Genomic DNA, 17371 nt, shown 5'->3' on the forward strand with positions numbered 1-17371 from the left:
ACAGACATTACAGAATTGTACATTGACCTAGAGCTTTTATAATCTCCCTTAACTGAAGCTCTGTACCCATTAAACCACCACACCCCATTTTCCCTTCCCTCCCAACCCTAGCTCTTTACAGCCTCCATTCTACCTTCTGTTCCTATGACTCTAACTACTCTAGGGACCTCATATGCATGGACTCATAGAGTGTTTATCATTTTGTGACCGATTTATCCTTATGTCCTTATGTCCTCAAGATTCATCCGTGTAGTAGCACGTCAGAATTTCCTTCCATTATGAGGTCAGATTGTACATACTTACCACATTTTGTTTGCTTGTTCCTCTTATTAATGGACGTTTGGGTAGCTTCTGCCTTTTGGCTATTGTGAATGTTGTGAGCATGGGTGTACTAATATTTCTTTGAGATCCTGCTTTCAGTTATATTGGGTATATACCCAGAGGTGGAATTGCTAGATCATATGTAATTTTTAGTCTGTATATTGCTAGTTATTTTTATTGTGATAGAATTGAAAATAGCATTATATTAGTTTCAGGTGTAAATCATCATGATTCAGTATCTGTATACATTATGAGATGATCACAATAATAAGTCTAGTTAACATTCACCACCATAGGTAGTTACACAATTTATTCTTTTGGCAATACTATTTTTAGTTTCTTGAGGAATTGATATGCTGTTTTCCATAGCATCTGCACCGTTGTATATTCCTACCAACAGTACACAAAAGTTCCAATTTTTTCACATATTTACCAACACTTGTGTTAAACAATTTTTTTAGATCCTAATAGGTGTGAGGTGTTATCTCACATGATGATTTTAATTTGCATTTCCCTAATAACTAAAGATGCTGAGCTTCTATTTATATTTTTTTGGCTATTTTTGTATCTTTTTTGGAGAAATATCTTTTAAAATCCTTCACCCATTTGTTTTAATTGAAGATTAGTTAATTTGCAATGTTGTGTTCTGGTGTACAGCATAGTGATTCAATTATACATACATATAAATATATATTCTTTTTCATTATTTTTTGTTATTTCAAGATACTGAATGCAGTTTCCTGTGCTCTACAGTAGAAACTTGTTGTTTATTTTATATATAGTTGTTTGTATCTATGAATTCCAAACTCCTAAATTATCCCTCTTCCCCTTTCCCTTTGTAACTCTACATTGGTTTTCCATGTCTGAGTCTCTTTCTTTCTTGTTTTAATTTTAAAGATCCCACATATAAGTGAAATCATATATTTATTTTTCTCTGCTTGACTTACTGCACTTAGTATGATTACCTCTAGATCCATCCATGTTGCTGCAAATGTCAACATTTCATTCTCGTTCTATGGCTGAGTAGTATCCATTGTATATACGTACCACACCTTTATCCATTCATCTTTTGATGGAAATTTGAGTTGCTTTCATGTCCTGGTTATTGTAAATAGTGCTACTGTGAACATTGGGGTGCCTGTGTCTTTTGGATTTAGAGTTTTCTCTGGATTATGCCCAGGAGTGGGATCGCTGGGTCGTATTCTTCATCCATTTTTTATTTACTTATTTTGTTGTTGTTGAGTTGTAGTAAAGACTTAAGCAGGATGTTCTCATTTGACCTATGGTTTGGAGAGGACTGAGCTTGAAACTTTTGCAGTAACCAGGGCAAGAGTAGAGGGGGACCAGAGCTGTCTGCAGCTCAGAGGATGCACACTGTGCATACAGTTGTTCTACACAGAGACCCACCTGGCTTTCCTCTGGATCTTGGGTGGCCTTGGACAAGGAAGACCTAGGCCATTCCCTTAAAGTCTGGGCTCTGTCAAGATCCTCGCCTTGTTAACTCCCATGAAAGGCTCAAAGTAGTCCCAGGCCCATGTGAAATCCAGGGTTTTGGTCCTTCCAAGTGACCCAGGCAGAGAATGGTTTATAGTCAGGGCTATAGGATGTCTGCTCTTCTGCAGCAGTTGCCGGGGGTGAGGTAGGCTCTAGAAACCACAGAAAGTGACACCATGTTGGGACACATAAAAGCAGACTCTCCTATTGCTGTTTTTGATGAGCAGATAGTTTAAAGGGTTGTAGAGTCAGATTGCCTGGAGTCAAATTGTACTTGGTCTCTTAGTAGATGGGCAACTTACATAACCTTCTAGTGCCTCAGTTTCCTCCTCTTTCTAATGAGAAAAATTAGCATGCTTCCCCTATTAAGAATTAAGAGTAAATGAGTTAATAATGTATGTAAACATTAGAGCCATGCCTAGTTCATGGAAAATTATGGCAAGTATTGCCATTTTCACTGAGATCAGGGCCTACCCAGCTTCTGATCGAACTACTGCCCAGCTTCCCACAGCAGTCCCCACCCAGGTCAAGGTGCCTGTATCCTCCGAGTCCTGTCTCCTGGGATTCTCATGCCCATCATAATCAGACCTGATCCCAGGCTGCCAGCATAGGGCAGCATTGCAGCATGCTGTCTCTGCTCAGAGCAGTAGGTCCAGCCTGGGAAGTCTGGGTCTGTGTCCCTGGTGGGATCCCTTCTGGCCATGCTGGGCATGGGTGTCTGGAGACTGTTGTCTCTGCCAGCACAGCTCCTGGCATCCTCCTTCAGGAGGCTCCCAACACTTTGGGGCTCCTGTAGCTCTTTGCCCTTTGTGCAGCCTGGAGGCACTAGAAAATGGTCTTGACTTGGTGCACAATCTCCTCATCTGTAAAATGGGAAAAACTGTGCTGTGTTGCAGGGCTTGGCTTAGGGTTGTAGGGTGGGGGCAGGAGATATTTAAACAACTTCCACCATGGCCTTCTTTAGGGAGTGGGCTGGGCTGGGAGGTGATGTCATCTGGTGGGGTTTGGGGGGGTGTTAAGGGAGTGGGCAAATGCGGTGTGAGGGGTTGTGTTTCTGGACTTGTAACCTGCTGATGTAGACTGTGGCTATGAGGATGTGCACCGGGGTCTCTGCTCCAAGCTTTGGCTGGCTGTGTGGTCCTGAAGACAGGGCTGATCTGGGCATGAGCGCACCTCATTCTTGAAGAGGCTCAGTGCCTTTTCCTCTGATTCCTGGAATGGCCCTCCCTTTCTCCTTCATCATCTTCTAACCCTGCTTGGGCTTCTCAGAAGTTCTTAACAACCTTCTAGGTAGCTCAGGGCCTGACATCAACTTCCCCTGGCCCATGCCAGCCCCCAACAGCAGTCTTAGCCCCATCTGGGGCTACCCAAATTCCTGCCATCACGCCTGAACCTCACACCAGAACAAGTGTCTGTCCCAACATGGCCCTTAGCAAGGGACTAGGGAAGTGGTCCAGCTTCCAGTAAAGAAGAGTCCCAGTTCAATGGTTCTAATCCTGGAATCTCAGGGGCTTCAGGGGTCTAGCTCTTGGCTTCCTCCCCTACAATTCCTTGAGGGCCTTGAATACTGGCCAACCCCACTTTAACCATCTGTGGTCACACACCTCCAATAGACCATGGCAGATGCAGGTCCCGCACCCCCCTTTGAAGCTTAGGACCTGAAAAGCCCTGCAAAAGAGCCACAGACTGGCAAAAGAACACTCTGTGACTCCAGTGATCTGGAAATGCACATTAAAACAACTTTGAGACATAACTGTTCACTTACCAAAATGAAAAAGTTTAGAAATTATTAACACCTAATGTTGGTGGAGATGCAGAGAAACAGTCATGATTTTCTCTTGGAAATGTAAATTGGTTCTAAAAACTGCTTTCAAAGACAATTTTGGAAATATGTATTAAAATATTTAAATCATGCATTCCTCTCTAATCATTTATCATAAAAATAATTGCATAAGACCCAAAATGCACATATGACTACTTTTATAGTGGCATAAAAAATGTCCATCAGCAAGTGACCGGTTAAATAATGACATGTGCATGGGAGAGAACTGTCATCAGGGGAAAAAAATTAAGATAACAGAAAATGAATTCACAGCCAGAAAAGGGCTCACATTAAAATGATCATTTACTTACTAATTAATTCATTGGTATAACTTTAACTAACATTTATTGAACATTGAGACATGTTAGGCATTGTTCTGGACACAGGAAATAAAATCTTATATGAGATATACCCTATCTTTCTTTTCATGAGTCTTACCACTCTGTGGGGAGACAGATAATAAACAAATGAAAATAAAATAATTTCATGTATGATCCTTTTGTCAGCTTGTATGTAAAAATTATAAGTGAACAGAGAAAATGACAGGAAGAGAAACATCATAAGATAAACAGTCATTTCATGTTGGTGGTTAACAGTTAGCATTTCTGTTACTAATAACTGAAAACTTACTGCAGGAGCTGAACATTCAATGGTTGAACTGTCTCATTTGTCCTGTGTCCAGGGCTGAGAAAGCCGACCACTGTCATCTGGCAGCACTGCCATCTGGGGTGAGGCTGTCAGTCTCTGCTTGGCTCCTCAAGGTCACATGGCAGCCTCTTCTGGATCTGCTGTCCACATTCCAGGTCTGAAGGAAGAACGGGGAAGGCGGAAGGGAAAAGTCTTTCTCCTGGGGTCTTTACCTTTTTATCATCCAGGATCAGAGCTTCAGCCAATGTATTTGTTCAGAGAGGGCCACGTGGCAGCTTTTAGCTGCAGGAAGGTGGGGGAGAACATGGAGGTGGTATCAGAAGTGATCGTTATTTTCTTCTCCATGTTTTGTGGCATTTTCTAAATCAGTCAAGGCATTAAAAAGAAGTTTTAGGTAGGGGAAACCAAGAGCTTTCTACATTTTAAGAAATAGGGGAGGGGTGGTGTATTGCATTCTTTTAAGGCCTGGCAGGTTGACAGAATCTGGCAGACAGAAAAAAGTCACAGAGCCCTGGGTGACACTGATGTGCCTCTTTTATGGAGAGCAGTACATAGGCTTCAGTGGTGGCAGTAGAAAGTCTCAGCCGAGCAGTAGCCCAGCCTCTCTTAGGTTATGACCCTGAATCATCTTCAAGTGGAGCTAAACCTCCTGAGATTTGCCCCTTTCCTCATGAGACTAAGTCCTCTGTACAGGCGAGAAAATTCCCTTTGGCCAGCCTGAGAATAAAATATTTTCTTTACTGTCTGTATAGCATCGTTTCTCAGGTGGGCAGTAGACCAGCCTCTCAAAGATGATTTCCAATAATCCTGATCAGGTGGAGCCAAATCTCACAAGGTTTGTCCCTCTTCTCCTGAGACTAAGTCCCCTGTACAGAGGAGAGTAATCCCTCTGGCACTCCTGAAGTTAAAACCTTTTCTTTACTGTCTGCATGGTGTCCCTCCTCAAGCAAAAAGCAGCCCAGCATCTCACAGGTGATCACCCCTAATCTTGATCAGGTGGAGCAAAATTGTGTGAGTTTTTCCACTTTTCTCTCAAGACTGAGTCTTCTGTTTGGAAGAGAGAAGCCTTTTTGAGCCACTGAGAATAAGAGCTTTACTTCACTGTCTGTATGACTTCCTTTCTCAGGCCAGAATTAGCCTCTCAGATGATCACCGAGAATAACCTATAGGTGGAGCCAAACCTCGTGAGATTTGCCCCTTGTTCTCCTGAGGCTGTGTCCCCTGATCAGGGTAGAGAATCCCTTCAGCCCTTTTGAGAATAATAGCATTTCTTTACATTCTGTATGGCTGGCCCTCTCAGGTGAGCAGTAGCCTAGTCTGTGACAGGTGATCCCCAATAATCCTAATCATGTGGAGCCAGATCTTGAGAGAGGCCCCAGTTTTCTCAAGAGACTAAGTCTCCAGATCATGGGAGATAACTCCCTTTGGCACTCCTTAGGATGAAAGCTTTTCCTTAATGTCTGTATGCCTTACCTACTCGGGCGAGGAGTAGCCCAGCCTCTCTCAGGTGATCACCAGGAATCCTCTTCATGTGGGGCCAAGTCTCATGAGAGTTGCCACTTTTCACATGGATTCTTGCTGCTCCTATATGGGAAAGTCACGTCCCTTATTGGAAATGAGTCCTGTCCTTTATTTGAAGGGAAGAATGGACTCCATCTTCAGATGGTGCCCTGTTTCACTCCTGAGACCAAATCCTATCCTCTAAGACTTTTGCACTCAGAGGAGCGTGAATCCAGCTTCCCTTGGCTCAGTAAACACATATTGTCTCACAGAAGCCTCAGCAATTTCATGCGATTTGCACCTTTTCTCACTATACTTAGTCCCCTGTTCAGGGGGGAGTAATCCCTCGGCCCTCTGGAGAATAAAAGCTTTTCTTTACTGTCTGGGTATCCTCCCTTCTCAGGCGAGCTGTAGCCCAGCCTCTCTCAGGTGGTCATCCTGAAACCTCTTAAGGTCTCATGAGATTTGCTCCTCTTCTTGCTGAATTCAGGCCTCTCCTCTGGCGTAAAATCATTCCCCTTATTGGAAATCAGGTCGGTTCTTTTTCTGAAGGGATGAAAGGGCTCCATCGCCAGATGGTGGTATTCATAGCTCTGGAGACAACACCTATCTTGTAAGGACGCATTTTCTTCTCACATGATCATGAATCCAGTCTGACTCATCTCAGTGAGCACACATCCTCTCACGGAAGCCCCAGCTGTCTCAGGAGAGCTGCCCCTTTTCTCAAAAGCCTGAGTCCCCTGTTCAAGCAAGACGAATCCCTTTGGCTCTCCTGAGTGTTAAAGCTTTTCTTTCCTGTCTGTGTGCCTTCATTTCTCAGGCCAGCTGTAGCCCAGTTTCTCTCAGGTGATCACCCTGAATCCTCTTTAGTTGGAGTCAAGTCTTGCAAGATTTGCACCTTTTCTCACAAGACTTAAGTCCCTAGTTCAGGGGAGAAAAATTCCTATGGCATCCCTGAGAATAAAAGCTGTTCTTAACTGTCTGTGTGGCTTCCCTTCTCAGGCCAGCAGTTGCCCTGGCTGCCACAGGTGATCACCCCTTATCCTAATCAGGTGGTGTGAAATCACATGATTTGTCCCTCTTCTCACAAGTCTAATTCCTGTTCAGTGGAGAAGAGTCCCTTTGGCCCTCCTGAGAAACAATCATATGGATCAATGGAACAGAATAGAGAGCCCAGAAATGAACCCACAAACTTTTGGTCAATTAATCTTTGACAAAGGAGGCAATGGAATAAAGACAGTCTCTTCAGCAAATGGTGTTGGGAAAACTGGGCAGCAGAATGTAAATCAATGAAGTTAGAACACTCCCTCACACTATACACAAAAATAAACTCAAAATGGGTTAAAGACTTAAACATAAGACAAGACAAAATAAAACTCCTCGGAGAAAACACAGGCAAAACATTATCTCACATATATCTCAGCAATGTTCTCCTAGGGCAGTCTACCCAAGCAATAGAAATAAAAGCAAAAATAAGCACATGGGACCTAATTAAACTTACAAGCTTTTGCACAGCAAAGGAAAACATAAGCAAAACAAAATGATAACCTTCGGAATGGGAGAAAATATTTGCAAAGTATTAAACTGACAAGGACTTGATCTCCAGAATATATAAAAAGTTCATATGACTTAATAAGAAAAAAAAAACCCAATCCAAAAATGGGCATAAGACCTAAACAAGCAATTCTCCAATGAAGACATAAGAATGATCAAGAGGCACATGAAAAAAATGATCAAATCACTTATTATCAGAGAAATGCAAATCAAAACTAGAATGAGATATCACCTCACACCAGTCAGGATGGCTGTCATTCAAAAGTCCGCAAATGATAAATGCTGGAGAATGAAGAAAGAGTGCCCTCCTACACTGTTGGTGGGAATGCAGTTTGGTGCAGCCACTGTGGAAAACAGTATGGAGATTCCTCAAAAGACTAGGAATAGACTTACCATATGACCCAGCAAACCCACTTCTGGCAATATATCCAGATGGAACCCTAATTCAAAAAGACACCTGCAACCCAGTGTTAACAGCAGCACTATTTACAATAGCCAAGACATGGAATCAGCCTAAATGTCCACTTACAGATGACTGGATAAAGAAGATGTAGTATATTTATACAATGGAATACTATTCAGTCATAAAAATGACAACATAATACCATTTGCTTTAATATGGTAATATGGGTTCCCTGGAGAATGTTGTTCTAAGTGAAGTAAGCCAGATAGAGAAAGAAAAATATCATATTATATGTGGAGTCTAAAAAAAAAAAAAAAGAAGACAAGTAAACTTAAACACAAAAACAGAAGCAGTCTGACATACATAGAACACAAACTTGTGGTTGCCTTGGGGGAAGGGTGTGGGAGGGATAGACTGGGAGTCTGAGATGTGTAGATACTGAGAGGTATATATAAAATACATAAACAAGCTTATACTGTATAGTACAGGGAAATATATTCAAGATCTAGTAGCTCTTGGTGAAACAGAATATGAAAATGGATATATGTATATTAATTTATGACTGAAAAATTGTGCTGTACACCAGAAATTGACACAGCATTGTAAACTGACTATAACTCAATAAAAAGAAAAAAAAATTCAAAAAGCCTCTTCCCCCCCCCTTTCAGGTTCTGCTAATAAAGCCAAGTGTGTAGTCTTACGTGATGAGGGCTGTGTATACATTTCTAGGACATGATAATAGCTACAACTTGAATTTCTCTCCTAGGAATAGTTTTCTTCTCTCAGGGTCAGCATTTTGAAAAGATGTCTGATCAAGTCAGCTTTCTCTACAGTTTTGGAATGTCAAAAGAGGTTCATCCTGGCATTTTAGTGTTGAGTTCTTGCCAGCATTGGCAAGAGAAGAAGCCAGCCAGAGATCCATCAAGAGGCTGCCTCTCCAGAAGCCATTCAGCTTTTGAGCTATAGTTTCTCATCATTAATTTGGTGTCCTAAATCAGCTATGATCTGAAAAACTTTCTGAGGGCCTAGTGATGGATCCAAAGTGTGCTGCTTCTGAGTCTAGCTCCCTAAGGAGTTCTTCTTGGGTCTGTTGGACTCTCTAATCTGTCCCTCTCCAGCAGGAACGGCTGGGGGGATTTGGAGCACTAGGTGATCTGCCTTACGGTGCCCACTGTCCAGCAGAATTGACATAATTGCTATAGTGGGATCCCCTGCAGAAACACTACCCATCAAGAGGACAGATCCACAGACATTCCACTGGGTTCTCAGTTGCCAGAGAATGCCTTGTGGCCAGAAAAAGCAGATTGCTTTTCTTCAGAGATGAGCATACTCTGTCGCTCTTGTCACCAGCAAAGAGTTTGTTCAGACCATATGTACATAATCTTCCCAGTTTAAGCCTAATATTGAAAAAGGACAGCCAACCTACTTCCTTCCAAATTTCCCCCTAGGTCCCTGCATAGGAAATGTACCAATACCCTCCCAGGACTCCAAGTCCCAACAAAAACAGCTCCAGTACAATTCAGGACATTATTTAAAGCAATGACATCCTGATATCAGGAGACTCACCAAAGCACCTAGAAAGACCAAGAAGCAGGTGGCATTAGAAAGACCTGTGCTGGTACCACGCTGCAGTCTGGGGTAGGCTCCAGCTGGCCCCTGGTGGTGTTTCTAGACTATCTGAAGAATAATACTTTTCTCTCTGAATAAGAACACAGAATTCTAGAAAACACACCATCTGCAATCAAAGAGAGGAATCATTTCTCCTACAGTCATCTCCCCTGTACCCAGGACTGGGGAGACAGTGCTGGCCTTCCCAAGGCCAGGATGAGCTGGCTAACACACCCTGTCTCTCTCCAGCTTCCTCTCACTGTCAACCCTGGCAGTTTCCTTGCTGGTCTTTTTGTCTTGATCTCTGAGTCTCTCTTTGTCTCTTTTTCTCCCTGTCAGTCTCTGTCTTTGTCACAGTGTCTCTCTGTTTCTCTCACTCCCCTTTCTCTCACTTGCTCTTCTTGCCTCATCTTTGCTGTGGTCGATGCTTGATGAACATGCCTCTGCCTCTCCCAGGTCCCCACAGGCATGGCTGTTTCATAAAACACAATCACTGGCAAATGCCTCTGTTGAAACTTCACTAAACCTATATGACAGTAATTAAAATCCCATGCTGCCTGGGAAGGACTCATTGACTGGGAGTGACCTCTTGGTGGATACAGGCCACAGCCACTTCTAGGTCAGGAGCCTCTTCTGTACTCCGTCCCCATCTTTCAGTCACAGGTCGCTGTCTTCAACAGTGAGATGATGTGCTGGCTGCCTCACTATCAGAGACAAAGGGTAGTAGGTTTTTTTGTTCATTTGTTTGTTTGTTTAAGTCATTTCTGAGTGTTTTGTGTGGAAAATTTGGTGCATCAGGAAAAAATTTTAATAGAGAAAGACAATATCTTACAAAGCATTGTAAATTACAGTGATCCCTTGTTTTAACTATCTTCTATTATGATTTGAAGCCTGCTAACGAGGCATGTTTGTACCAAAAAAAAAAAAAAAAGCACATAAAAATCCAGAGGACAAAGTATTCTAAAAGAGCATATGCCTTTGCTGGAGCCAATCTGAGATTCACCTGCAATTACATATTCAAAATTGAAACAGTGCATAGCAGAATGTCATGAAATAAGCATTTCTCCTTCTTCCATCGGCTTCCCTTCCTCGTGCAAAATTTATCACAGGACCCCGCCAAAACAAAAAGCCACCAAGCCTTTTAATGATTAGAATTTTCAAATATTTGAGTGTCTATGGTAACTGCTCAAAATGAATTTTTAAATGCTCATTGAACTGAGAGTAAGCTTGCTTCTCCAAACGACGGCCTGTTGCTGGAAAAGAGTACCACCAACAGGAAACACACACACACTGTTCAGAAGGCCCTCAAGATGCAAAAATGTCAAAAGGTGGCAATGTCTTTCTAATTTTGAATAGATGTTAGTATGTCACAACTTGCCCTCCAGGGGGCGTCTGAGAGTCAGTAATTGTCCTTTCTGTCAATAAAGTGGTGAAACGCTCAAAGGTACCCTGGAGCCTTTTGGATCTGATCCTACCCCTTATGTCTTTTAAGAAGTGCTATCTGAATATGCTCTCCAGGCAGCTGGTGGTCCAGGGACATCATGCGGTTTCCGCACCCACCATCTATGCGCAACCAGAGCCCAAAGGCAACATCACAGCTCTGGACACATCGAGGGGAGACTTGAGCCCTGGGGCCCCGACTTTGTGGCTCCTCTCAGGCGGCCGCCCGGTCCAGAGCCCGCGAGCCTCCGGGCAAGTGGCCGAGTCCGGGTCCCGCAGCCCCAGACCAGGTCCCTCCCCGCCCCCACCGCCACTGCAGGCGCCCGAGGGGACGGCCCCGCTGCCCTGTGGGCCCGGGGCGCGCGCAGGAGGGACGCCCTCCACGCAACGCCCGCCTTCGTGGCCCGAGCCCAACGGCCTTAAGCTGCCGACAGCGGAGCGGCTGCGACTGGTAGCGGCGGCCCCGGAGCCGAGGACCCGGGTAGGATCGCGGCCTGGCAGCTGGAGACCCGGGGCCCTTGCAGGCGCGCAGGCGGGCGGGGAGGAGCGACAGGCAGGGCTGCACTTACCAGCCTCTGTGCTTCTCCCCGGCCGCCAGGAGGGTCACATAGTCAGTGACCCACTCAGTCTTCAACTTCCTTGTCACGACCCAGGGCCTCCCAGGAACCCACCCAGTTCAGGGGTGAATCCCCTTCCCCGCAGCCCTCACACCTGCCTCTGCTCACGCCTGCGCACTGGCTCCTGGGGGTGTGGGATGGGGGGCTGGGGGCGGCTCCCAGCCTCAGGACTGACTCAGGGATAGCCATGTTTATTTTTCATTTACTGAAAGTATTTCACTTGGGATCAAATGTAAAAGAAATACGTGGTAAGATTTCTTGTCCAAAACATAATTTAATGACTAAAGAGTCTGCCTTTGTAAGATTTCCTTAGTGACCATTATTTGGATCCTGTCAACTGACCTGAGTCAAACAGCAGGTACCAAAATTGTTCAGTAGTGTATTTTCCTTGCGTCATCAGTCAGTAGTGCATTTGACCATGTGGAGTTTTATTGGATGTGAACTATTTTTACTAATAATCACTCTGATGTCGTATGTACCTCTAGGCTGAAAGTGTGCGTGTCCAATAAGCCTAATTTTTGATGACACATTTTTTTTTGGCAGATCTCAATTTTTGATCCAGCGATTTGGACATACAGCTTCCCCAAGTTCCCATCCTCCACCTCGGCCCACCTCATCAGGAAACAGAAGAGGATCTTCTCTGAGCTGCTTCCAAGGAACAGGCAGATGAAAGCCCCACAGTGGTTCCAGCCGCCTGCCTGGGAAATGAAAGAATCTTTGCCTCTAGAAAATCCTGGTTAGAAACTGCATCTCTAATTCCCCTGGGAATGAAGAGACACCAAGCAGAGGGCCTCTATGGTGGGTAAACGAAACCCAACTCATCTGAAAATCACTCCATCTCCTCCCCTTCTTCTTGGTGTTTAGTGTAGGCAAACAGCCCAGGTCATCACCACATGGCTTTCATTTTTTTTTTTTTTTTTTTTTTTTTACTTAAGAAGAGAAAAATGGTCTAAATGAGGACAGAAATTCTCCATATAAATGGTTGACTTCCTAAGGTCTCTTGTAGCTGAATGTGGCCAGATGAATGTCAGGCAGATTAGAAGTGAGCAATAGGATTGTGTGGACTGTGTGGGTTTGAGGGAGGCTGTTTAGATAGAGTAGATGCAGCTGAGTTGGCCCTTTGACCCTTCCTCTTTCCTCCTTCCTGCCTCAGAGGTGAACGCATGGTGGTGGATCAAGTCCCGTGCTCCAGCAGCCATTTTGGACCAAGAGACAGCCTTGAGGATGAACACCAGCTAAAAATACTGAAAGGGGCAGAAAGATGGATAATGGCTGACTACCATGGTGTGCTGTTGACAGTATGAACTCTCTACACTCATAATTATTTTCCATGAGAGAGGAAAAACCTTACCACTCTACGCCTGTGGTATTCTGGGTTTCTGCTCTATTAGGGAAATATTGGCATCCAATGAGAGTGGTCCCCTCCTGCCAAATCAGAGAACCTGAGCTGCCCTGGCTCTGTGGACACCCCATCCCCTATCATTCTCTCTACTTACGAGCTACACATCTCAACCTTCTACAGGATCTAAGGTAGAAAAGGGATGTTTGAGGATCTGTACTGAATGTGTTTTCTGGGGGCAAATTTGGTTTTGCATAGAGACCCTGGAATGATGATTCTTAGTAACATTCTACAAACCAACACTCAGCCTGTGCTCCTAAGCCTCAGGGTAGAGCCTCAGCCCAAGCAGGCCTTCCCCTGGGCCCTTGGATCTCTACTTCATCTGCTCCCAGTTTAAACAAGGGCTTCTGTTTTCCCCCTCCAGGGAGAGCTTCGAATTTCCTTTGTGAGGACCTATGTTCTCTGCATCGGGGGCTCCATCTCTGGGTGGTGAGGAGGGAGGTCACTGACTGAGGACTCACTAACTCAGACCATGGGACTCCCCTGACCTTACTTTGATGGACATATTGGCCCTCCTTCCTCCTCATTTGTGGTTTTGGACAAAAGGCAGAGACCCTTCCCCTGCAGAAGCTGAATGACAGGATGTCAGCCACGGGGGGTCTGGATCAGGGACAAGGCAGGGAGTCACTTCTGGGGGAGCCTGAGAGGTGGAAGGGCCTGTGCTCATCTCTGAAGCTCCTGACCTGAAGCTCTGACCTTCCTGCAGTTTCCTTGAGCACCTGATATGTTTTATTACAACTCTTTCTGCTCATATGATCTCAAGTGGGAGCCGCTGCTGCAGCTAGGAAATTCTGCTGGAGGGAACACATCCAAGGCCTTGCCTTTAATTTGGTGACATGGCATATTTTTAATATTTAAAATTTATATTTAAAGCAAAAAAAAAAAAAAGACCCATGATAATCAGTCTCCTCATACATTACTCAGCCAGACACAACAGGCTACTGTAGTATGATGTCACCAATAAGAATACCCAGGGGCTGTAAATTCACAGGCACATCAGGCACAGCGGGTGTGCCAGCACTGAAGGGGAGGGGAGGCAGCAGAGCCTGACTGGTGCGTACAGCACTTTCCTTTGATGAGAATGTTCTGGAATGGACGTTAAAAGGGGTTATTGTAACATTGTGAATGTACTTAATGCCAAGTACATTTACAATTTAAAATAATCAAAGTTAAACTTTAAAGTCACTATGTCATAGAATAAATAATTTAGTGTATGTAAGAGAACAAACTTATTTTTTTTAAATAAGGAATTACAAGGAAGGGGAAGGACGTCTCCAGTGCGGCTGCTGGCACCCGGGGCAGCTCAGCCCCCGGCCCTGAAGGCACTGCGCGTGCTGGTGCTCCTTGATGATTGGGTAGCAGCTCTAGGTGTATCCGGGGAGGACCTGGCTCTAGCAGCTGAGTAACTAGGAGAACTGGGTGTGTTGTGGTCTCTGATCTATAACTCGATAACCCTGTGGGGTCACAGCTGGGCCAAAGCACAATGGCACCCCAGGGCCAGTGGGGGAGCTCTGGCTGAGGTTGGCTGAGGCTCTGGATGTGAGGCCGGGCAGGCGGCTGGCTAAGGTGGTAGAGGAAGTGCTAGAGCAGCTGTTCCTGATTTTCGGGCTCTGAGATGGAGGACAGCTGTTGCCTGAACCTCCTCTAGAATTGGCGCCTGTGCGGGTGCTTTTCCTGGCTTTGAACTTAAATGAGAGCTGGGGCGGGAGCAGGCTCTGGCTCTGGAGCTGTCCTGGGCAGGAGAGGTGCAGCAGGCTTTAGGTCTCCATGTGCTTCCAGAGCTTGCTCTGAGCTGCTGCTGTAGCTCTAAGAAGGGAAACTCTCATCAATATGACTGCTTTTCCACATGTCTTCCCAAACAGGAAAGTCCTCACTGCCAGTCAGTGAAGCCTCAGTCCAAGATCCCATGCCCAAGAAGCATTCTCAGATGCAGTCCAGGGCAAATGATCTGAGGCTCCGCATTGCTTCTGGTCCAGTTCCAGCCTCAGGAGGCTCTGCTCTGTGTGGTCCAGTGCTTTCCCCTCCTGACTCAGCCCATCACCCACCCTGCATCCTCCCCACTATCACCCTCTGCCTCTGGGAGCTCCAGCTCTCCCAGAAGATGGGCCTCGTGCTCCAGGTCTGAGCCAGGCATGCTCAGCTCTGCATAAGCCAGTACCATCTTCAGGCAGGGAAATTCTGGGGGCTGGTGGAAATCCTCTGGGTACGGGTGCAGCCCGGTTCCCAGGACGGAGGACATGGCCCTGGGGTTAGTAGTGGGGAAGCAGAGTGACAGACCTGGCCTTGCCTTCCATGCTGTGCTTTCATGGCAGCCCTGTGGGGACATGGGCCACTCCGCCCTTGGCTCCTGCCCATCCAGAGGCCAGTTTTGCTCCATGTCCCATCTCACCTGGCAGTCTGTGCAGAGGAGGGCCTGGACTCAGAGGAGGGGCTGCTACAAGCCTTCTGAAGGGACTTCCCTTTATCTGCAGTTTGACCACTTCTCCCCTTTTCAGGGATGTCTGACACACTGCTCTGTCCCCCCAGCCTCTCCCCACTGGATGGCACCTCTGTGAGGACAGGCAGGCTGTCTGCTCTGGACACTGCCCTTTTGGGGATACAGGAGCTGCTCTATGAGTGTCTGACCCAGGAGGGTATAGAAGCTTGTGTCTGCCTCCCAGGCTTCCCATGGGCCTCCTCACACCTCAGACTTATCTCCTGTCCCTGCCTTTTGCCTAATCCTCCAGGGAGCCTGCCTGGGTCCCCTCCTGTCCCTGCCACTCACCTCCCACAGGGTGGACTCAGCTGTCCCCTGAGGCTCACTGGGTCCCCTGAGCACCAGCTGAGTCCCCACCATTGAGGCTCCACCAGAGGGTGGGCAGAATGCTCTCTACCCTTTGTGTTCTGGGTCCCAGGAACGGGGTGGGGACAGGGCTGGGATGGAGAGGGGATGGCTGTGGGTTCACTTAGGGGATGATTCTGCCCTCTGACCTCCCAGATGTTTCTCACAGCACCACAGCCCCAACAACAGCTCTCTGGGTCTCCAGAGACCTTTCCCCTTTGCCAGAAGAAGCCCTAAGACTTCTACTCTCAAGCCAAAATCATAGGATGTGTGGGATTCAGGGTTTGCCTGCCTAAACTTATCAACACAGACCACAGCTCCACAAGAGAGGGAGCCCCTCTCTTCAATCAAAGAAACTCCCCATTTCAGCTCATACAGGGGTCCCTCCTCATCAGTGGAAGGGAGGATATAAGCCAGGACTGTGTCACATGGACTGTCCTGAGAACATGACCTGGATGTGATGTCTAGTGTGACAGTGTGATTCCTGCGAGTATGGAAGCCCTGGAGGTCAGGGCTGTTGTCTGCTCAGTGCATTAAATGGTTGTTGTTCTGTTCCCATAAATGTGCCTGTCCCTGGTGGGCCTTCCTATATACCTGAGGAATGAATGAGCCCAACCAACCCCACCACACAGAGCTGAGTGGGCCTAGGACCCCACTTCTCCCTCCCAGGGATCCCTGCTCTCACTGACCTAGGACAGGGGCAGCTAATGGAATCACAAATTACACTTGAAATAGGAAAACATTTTAACCCAAGGCCACATTCAGTGATGCAGGAGGCAGAGGCTGCCTCAAGGACAGGAGGAGATGACCAGTTAGCACAACCACAGCCCCTCCTGCTGACCTTTCCAGGGGCCAGGGCCCCAGAAAGCACTTTCCATGAAGGGCCCTCTCTGTTCTTAGTATCATCCTAGGGCCCGATGCTCTCTCACCCGAGGGTGCAGAGCAGCAAACCAGATTCACATTGGTGGAGTGGCATTCCCAAATCTCACCACTAGTATGTGGCTGCATCACTGATGTCCCATGAGGGCAGAGTGCTCACCTTTGGAATAGAAGGTTAAGCACCTTCTAGGCAGTGGCCAAAGCTCTATAGGTGCCCAGGAGTGTGTGCAGGTTGGAGGGGTTGCTTCCCAGGATGGCAGGCACCAGATTTGCCACAAGCATCTCCAGTCTGTCTCTCTGGATGCTCCACACCATGCAGTCCTCATTCCTGCTCCCTGTTGACACATCTTCCCCCTGGGGTGGAACAGAGGAGAGACATGAGTCAGAGGCAACACCGTAGACCACCAGGGGATTTAGGGCTGAAGCTCAGATTGAATCCACAAGCCTCAGGGACTTGTGCCAAGAGATGGGACAAGAGAGCTCTCGGCAGAATAAAGGTTCTCAGTATCACCAGGAAAAGTGTTGGTGGGTGATGACTAAGTGCATCAGTTTCTCAGATCATTGTGTCAGCCCAGTATTGACAGCACCTCCCTCTATTAACTACATCATCCCCTTGACTGCTATCAAAGCATCTCATTTTAGAGATGAGAACCCAGAGGCTGATCCCGGACTGTGTGATCAGGATTGTCGGGCCAACATGGACACATGGGGATGGAAGGAAAACATGAAAATCTGTACAAAAATACAGAAACACCCTTGACATAACATGAACTGAAATTCTATCAAAGGCTCTTTCAGAGATTCTGTCTCATATGTGGGCACTGACTTTGCATCTGGCTAAGGCAGGGCCTGGGCTGCAATGGTG

The 17371-nt window shown here is 46.3% G+C and overlaps 1 protein-coding gene and 1 long non-coding RNA gene across 2 annotated transcripts in view; one reads left to right on the forward strand and one right to left on the reverse strand.

The window, feature by feature from the left end:
* Nucleotides 1-4009: 4009 nt before the first annotated feature.
* Nucleotides 4010-17371, reverse strand: part of LOC140699555 (uncharacterized) — a 46443-nt gene continuing 33081 nt past the window's right edge. The window contains exons 3-5 of the mRNA XM_072972210.1: nucleotides 16667-16860; nucleotides 5759-5869; nucleotides 4010-4442 (exon numbers count right to left, since the gene is read on the reverse strand). Of these exons, the coding sequence (XP_072828311.1) occupies nucleotides 4375-4442; nucleotides 5759-5869; nucleotides 16667-16860 (373 nt within the window). The 3' untranslated portion in view covers nucleotides 4010-4374. The remainder of the gene's footprint in view (nucleotides 4443-5758; nucleotides 5870-16666; nucleotides 16861-17371) is intronic.
* On the forward strand, nucleotides 11875-14020 carry LOC140699193 (uncharacterized). Its single transcript, XR_012077203.1, has 2 exons — nucleotides 11875-12205; nucleotides 12561-14020. It is a non-coding gene; the product is annotated as an uncharacterized lncRNA (long non-coding RNA).

Source organism: Vicugna pacos, chromosome 11 (genome assembly GCF_048564905.1).
Source record: "Vicugna pacos chromosome 11, VicPac4, whole genome shotgun sequence".
Classification (NCBI taxonomy): domain Eukaryota; kingdom Metazoa; phylum Chordata; class Mammalia; order Artiodactyla; family Camelidae; genus Vicugna; species Vicugna pacos.